Consider the following 7,186-nt stretch of genomic DNA (forward strand, 5'->3'; position numbering starts at 1 on the left):
TTTTTTCATCGTGTTTCCTTCCAATTCTTAATAAAAACTAACCATTTTTTAAAATTAAAACGGGCCTCTCGGAGAACCAGTTCAAAGTTGAACCGATCAAACCAATCAATTCGTTTCAATTTTTTGACGATACCTACCACTTTGAAGCCGCAAAAGACTCATAATTTTTCTTTAAAGATACTAATTAATTTACTTCTTCTTTTCATTTTTCCACCTTGAAATGGGGTGTGATGCCTTTTTTTCTAATTATTTGTCTTACTTCTTGCATAAACATACCTCCTCACAATCAATTATTATAATTAAAACTCATATAATCTTCTACTATAAATCAACATTATGAGTCTTCACAAACACAAAGCACATCAATTAAACAGACTAAGAATGTATCAGATGAATCATGCAGCTGTTGCTTTGGCCGCTGCCATGTTATTATGCTCTTTATCTCCTGCCTTTACAGCTGAAACAAACGCCACCTTCATACTCCCACCTTATATTCGTGAGTTCTATTATATATATATATAGTAAAAGTTTCGTGGTATGTACGTAAACTTCCAAATATTAAAATGGAATTTGCATGCAGCGTCTGCATGCTTTGGAAGCAAGGATATGGGGAATATGATCGTCGGAGTATGTTCGTAAATTTCCAAATATTAAAATGGAATTTGCATGCAGCGCCTGCATGTTTTGGAAGCAAGGATATGGGGAATATGATCGTCGGAGTGGGGGATTCAATGTGGAATAATGGAGGTATTTGTGGCAAGAAGCTGAGTGTAAAATGTATTGATGAGGGTTCAAAATGCAAAAGTTTGGCGGCCATTGAAGTTACCGTTGTGGAACTTTGCCGGGGCTGCCCCGACTCCATTATTCTCTCTCTGCAAGCTTTTGAACTCATATCCTCCCAAGACGTTGGAGTCGTTAAAGTAGATTATGTTCAGTAAGATCGTCTCTCTAATTTTGCTTCTTTTTTATCCCAATAAGAATTTTATAAAATTACACACACACACACACACACACACACGCACCTAGTAGTGTGAACGAGCAGAACACAAGAGTCTGAGCAGCCCGCGCTTGTTCAGCTCATTAAAAAATACTACTATTCGTGTATGACTCGTTCATATTTCGAACACAATAAATTTATTCGTGTTCGGCTCATTTGCTTACCGAGCTGAACAAGAACTGTTCTGAACACGAACACGAAAAAAAGAAACCATTTTGACATTCCTAATCATGCATACAACTGTTAGAGGAGTAAACAAGCCGAGCTTGAGCGAGTTCAGACTCGACTTGTTAAAAATATTATTGTTCATGTTTGACTCGTTCATATATGGAAGTCAAAAAATTTATTTGTATTTGACAAGTTTGCTTATATCGAGCTCAAAAAAGCTATTTTTACAACCCTAATCACATAGTTGTAAAATGTTAAGGATAGAGTGAGTTTTAAATCTCGTTATTTATATTTAAATATTTATTTAGGTAGAATTTAATATATTTTTATTCTATTTTATTTAGTCATTTTAATTAATTATAAATTTTTGTGGCTATATATATATATATAAATATATTATGTTTATTTATTTAATTAGAGCCAAAATGAGCCGAACAAAAACAAACAAAACAAAAAATTTTTAGTGTTTGGCTCGTTTATATGCGGAGCGCAAAAAAGAGTTGTTCGTGTTATACTCTTTTGCTCAACAAATGAATTGAATATGAGCTATTTAACACGAATTGTTTGAGAATAACGAGCCGATCGACGATCCTATCGGCAGGGCCAATTTTTTTTTTTTTTTTTTTTTTTTGTAGTGTTGCCAAAATAATAAACAACTGCTACGAATTGCTTCATTAGATTCATTTTCTGTGTTTTGCAGGGTCTGAAGTGCCAAACAGCAATTTAAGGTTCTCTGCTGCAGAGAGGAGGAATAAAGTTTTTACTTAAATATCAGCACTTTTAATAAATTTACACATGTACCCCAGTAAATCACATTGTGATTGAATGCGAGAGTATATTTAATGAGGGAGATTGAAATGAAACTGTGCGCTTGCTTGATCTTTCTTTCTTCATCACAAAAGTTATTATTATTATTTACATGAAATGGTTGAAGGAAATGATCGAGAGAGGAAAATAAATAGGTTTGGTAAATACTGAAAAACATGGATAGGCCTGCGGATATGAAGACGTCTTGTAAAGTGATTTTCATGACATAAATTGGAGAAGTGCGGTCCAAATAAAATCAGATCATGTTCAACCGGAGAAAATATGTACGAAAGGGCTTACGATAGCATCTGAAACAAAAGCAAAATAAATTTTTTTTTTTATTCTGGCTAGGTTCAATGATAATACTTCCCAGGATAACATATCCACATGATCAATTATATATATCATCGAAGATGCCCAGGAAGTCTCTTGATAAAAGATGTTGTGGTTGCTTTATATGCAACCCATTCAAAAGGATATCAATGAGATTTTATTCATCTCAATAGGGGAAATCTCCTGTTGTCAAGGCTAAATTAGGTTATCGGGTAGATGATGAATGATCATAACTCAATGTATAGTCACCTCTCAAAAAAAGAGGGTCTATGAAACAATCATAAAGTAAGTCAAAATGAGTAACCGTGAGCCAACCTCAGGGTTGGGGCCTTGACTCCACCAACCATGTGTGGCACCACAACCGTGGTAATGAGCACAACAATATTAGGCCAACATGCGACCTACAACTTTAAATAATGATATTAATGCGTAGCCATAAAATCCCAATTTGTTATAAATGGTTATTGTTGATTTGATTAATGTCACATTCATCCTAGCTAATTGATGGAGTGTTGTGATGCTAATGGGTCCGTTCATATCAAATATATCGATTCACTATCAATGTAATTGATGGAGTATCACGGTGCAGTGTTATGATACGTGTTAGATTTTTGAACCGTCTAGGTAAACAATGAAAAATCAACCATTTCACACAGTGAACAATTAATATTGAGCACCCAAGTGCTAGACAATGACGTCACAACTCTCATATATGGTGTTACAACGATGTCTAGAAGCACTGCGACGATGCTCCAAGAGTTGAAATGTGCTCTCAAAACTGAGCACAAAATGCCTAGGCGCTAGCTAAAGAGTGTGGAGGCGCTACATGAGCACGCCACGACTTCGACCTTGAAGATAGAATGGTGTAAAGAGCTCCATATCTTTCCATATCTTGGCGCTTCCATATCTTGGCGCTTGCCTAACGACGCGACAATGCTGACATGGCCTTAACATTGCCTTGCAACGTAGTGGTGCCTTATTCTTCCTAGCAAATGATTTAAAATATGTGTGCAAGGAATGATGGGTTAGGTCTCTAAACTTTGCATAAAGTCATGACATCAAAATGAGCCAAAAAAATGATGCAAATATTCATATCTTTCAATTATTACCAATCACCCATCACTAGAGAGTCCTACAACTATTCCTCTTGTGATTGCTTTTTTTTTGGATTTTTTTTTTATGGGAGCTCTAGAATATGCCCAACCAAACTAAGCTCCTCTCCTTGCCAAATTATGTCTGACTAACTTCACTAAAGTTTGGTCTTATTGATGATTAGTGATCACTAGTTGTTCTTCATTATAAAGGGAAGTTCACATGCATGCCTCCCAATTCTAACGAATTTATATCTAACAACTAAACTTTGATATTTACATTTATAACACTTCGGTTTTATAAATCTATACATGAAAATGTGTATCTCAATTTTAAAAAGTTATTGGTAAACATATTTTTTTTATTTGATTTACAAATATGAATGGTATGCATGAATATATTAGAGTTTTGGTGTTAGATATCTAAATATATAAAATTTGTATGAAATGCATGTAAATGCCCACATTATAAATATCCAACTTGCGTCCATTACTACTGTCTAGTTGGTATCTCTCTGCTAGATCTTTTTAGGACGTAAGATTCTGTAAAGTTCATGAATTCATACAATTTGGGGGTTACCATATAAATATGAGTGGAGACTGTGAAAAGGGATAGAACTCTAGCTCGTGTATGCCACGCCTAATGTTCCCCCTATTTTCTTATTTTTTTTAAGGGAATAAGGGCTCCTAATTTTATTGCTTAAGATGTGTCCTTATTCTCATAGAGCTATAAGAAAAAAAGAAATAAAGAAATATTATATCATAAGTTGTATTCTACAAAGCATAGATGAGATTTGTTATAGAAAAAATATCATCACGCGTGTAAGGGGGCTCATAAATGGGTATAGACAATGATGGATTGGAGCCTCATTTTTTCTGCCCTCTAGATAATTTTGAAGGATCGATATATGAACTTCGCAATGAAGCTTGATAAATGCAGATAAGCTTAAGAAGTATGGGCGAGCTTGGAGGAAGAGCTTGCTAGATCTTCTTGAGAAATAATTATAGTAGCTATCACTTTGATGAAATTAATCGGTGAATACAATCTATAAGCCATAAGCTCTCTGTGCATGATACCGTCCATATTTCAGAAAGGAGGCTTGAGGGGCTTGATCCAATAGGCCCAAAAAGCCCATTTACATGTGGGCTTCTTCGATAGCTTAAGAAAATCATTTTTGGACGTGCCCTCTCATTGAAACCTAGTCAATGGTAGAGTTAGGGAACATTACTACTGTCTAGTTGGTATGTCTCTGCTAGATCTTTTTAGGACATAAGATTCTGTGAAGTTCATCAATTCATACAATTTGGGGGTTACCATATAAATATGAGTGGAGACTGTGAAAAGGGATAGAACTCTAGCTCGTGTATGCCACGCCTAATGTTCCCCCTATTTTCTTATTTTTTTTAAGGGAATAAGGGCTCCTAATTTTATTGCTTAAGATGTGTCCTTATTCTCATAGAGCTATAAGAAAAAAAGAAATAAAGAAATATTATATCATAAGTTGTATTCTACAAAGCATAGATGAGATTTGTTATAGAAAAAATATCATCACGCGTGTAAGGGGGCTCATAAATGGGTATAGACAATGATGGATTGGAGCCTCATTTTTTCTGCCCTCTAGATAATTTTGAAGGATCGATATATGAACTTCGCAATGAAGCTTGATAAATGCAGATAAGCTTAAGAAGTATGGGCGAGCTTGGAGGAAGAGCTTGCTAGATCTTCTTGAGAAATAATTATAGTAGCTATCACTTTGATGAAATTAATTAGCGAATACAATCTAGAAGCCATAAGCTCTCGGTGCATGATATCGTTCATATTTCAGAAAGGAGGCTTGAGGGGCCTGATCCAATAGGTCCAAAAAGCCCATTTAGATGTGGGCTTCTTCGATAGTTTAAGAAAATCATTTTTGGATTTGCACTCTCATTGAAACCTAGTCAATGGTAGAGTTAGGGAGAGGTAGTGAGTGACTATAGCATCTAAGGGTGCATTTGGAGTAGCGGTGTGGTGGCATTACACCGCAGTTTTGATTTTTCAAAAAATTATAGTGGAAAATCGTGTTTTGCAATCTGACCTGACTATGTGCGGTGGCTGTTAGAAAGAAGTTTGATATTAAGAAAAAAAAAGATTGTATGAGCCACTTTAGCATTTTTAACATCATTTCTTCTTCTGAATTAACTTCATAACTACTTTAAAAAGCTTTGGCTATCCCAAACAGATCCTAAATCTTTATAGTTGACTTTTCCCTCCTGTGATTACTTGATTCAATGAATCTTAATAGTGTAAAACAAGAGACACATGGTATGTAGATGTATATATTTATATAATACTAAAAGCCCTTCATTCAAGCAATATGTTTGTATTAGATATGTAGATACATAAAAATTGAAATATTAAAATATATGCTATAATTAGATATGTATATATATATATATATACACATAAAAACTATATGATATATATGTAAATCGTTAAAATAAAAATATGAATAATTAATTTAGACTATAAGTTTTAAAATAATTTCATTAATTATAAAGATAAATTTAATTATTTTGTTAATATGTATATTAATTAATTAAATAATTAAAATTTTATCAATTATAATATTATTACTTTAATTACAATCAATTAAAATAAATTATAATTTTAATCTATATATTTTTAGTTAATTAATATTAACTAATACAATAATATTAATATTTTTAAAGTGCATAACCCTCATCTTCTAGGCTAGCATTTAAATCTCAAAAAGTAGTATAGTTTTATAGATATCTAATCCGATTAAATACTGCAAAATCTAATTAAAACTAAATTAAAATCATATATTATTAATATAATTATTAAATCTGATTAAAATTAATTAAAAATTTTATTTAGAATTAAGCTAATCAATTATTGATTATTATTGAAATAATTAATAATTAATAGTAAAATGATTAAATTATTTTATATTAAATAATAATTTAATATTCGTTAATTAATAAATGTTTATTTATTGATTAAATTATTTTATAATTAGTTATTTTTATTAAATGAATTAAAATTTAATATGTAATTTTATTTTTAATAATTAATTATTAAATAAAAACTTTTAATTTGTTTCATTTTATTTTATTTGTATTTTAATTTAAAGTAAAACATTTTTAATCTGATATAAAAAATTTAATTATTTTTAAAATACTCAACATAATGTTTTAATGTTTGTTTTGAATGTTTTTCAAAATAAGTTAATTTATTTTTAAAATTTTAAAATACAAAAAATTCATCAAATAAATATGAGTTAAAAATTAAATAAAAATAAAATAAACCCTAAGTAAGCACTTAATTAATAATTAATTATGAATCTCAAATTGATGAAAATTAGCATAAAAAATGAAATTAAAACCACAAGACTATCTTCCCCCTAGCTCTCTCCAACGGAAAAAATTTGCGTGTGATAGACGTATGCAGCGCTGCGTACGATATTGAGGTTATACCGAGGGTACAAGGGGGTTGTATATACAGTATAACCCCTTGTAACCTCCTTGTAACCTTCTGTAACCTACCTGTAACCTAAAATAAATTTCACGTTTCTATTATCATATATTAAGAATTTATTAGGAGATTATAGATAAGTTACAAAAGTTTACAGAGAGGTTATAAGGGATTATACCGTAGATATAATCCCCTTTAACCTCAATATCCTGAAAAAATATTACCTCAAAAATATTAATTCATAAGTACTCAAATAAAGAGATATCACGTGATAGTACGGTGAGATCATAAGTGACAGCTCTCCTGAGCTAATAT

The 7,186-nt window shown here is 31.6% G+C and overlaps 1 protein-coding gene across 1 annotated transcript; it reads left to right on the plus strand.

The window, feature by feature from the left end:
* The first annotated feature begins 381 nt into the window (after positions 1–381).
* On the plus strand, positions 382–938 carry LOC110019533 (EG45-like domain containing protein). The gene is made up of 3 exons (XM_020717230.1): positions 382–496; positions 581–631; positions 673–938. Exons 1-3 carry the CDS (start codon positions 382–384, stop codon positions 936–938), a joined length of 432 nt encoding a protein of 143 aa, XP_020572889.1.
* The last annotated feature ends 6,248 nt before the right edge of the window (positions 939–7,186 follow it).

This window comes from Phalaenopsis equestris, unplaced genomic scaffold (genome assembly GCF_001263595.1).
Source record: "Phalaenopsis equestris unplaced genomic scaffold, ASM126359v1 Scaffold000002, whole genome shotgun sequence".
Classification (NCBI taxonomy): domain Eukaryota; kingdom Viridiplantae; phylum Streptophyta; class Magnoliopsida; order Asparagales; family Orchidaceae; genus Phalaenopsis; species Phalaenopsis equestris.

Excerpts from the sequence above, each read along its gene's own strand:
- LOC110019533 (XM_020717230.1), top strand. The coding sequence starts at position 382 with ATGTATCAGATGAATCATGCAGCTGTTGCTTTGGCCGCTGCCATGTTA. Across the intron at positions 497-580 it reads CATACTCCCACCTTATATTC|CGTCTGCATGCTTTGGAAGC; the intron begins GTGAGTTCTATT and ends ATTTGCATGCAG. Across the intron at positions 632-672 it reads GAATATGATCGTCGGAGTAT|CGCCTGCATGTTTTGGAAGC; the intron begins GTTCGTAAATTT and ends ATTTGCATGCAG.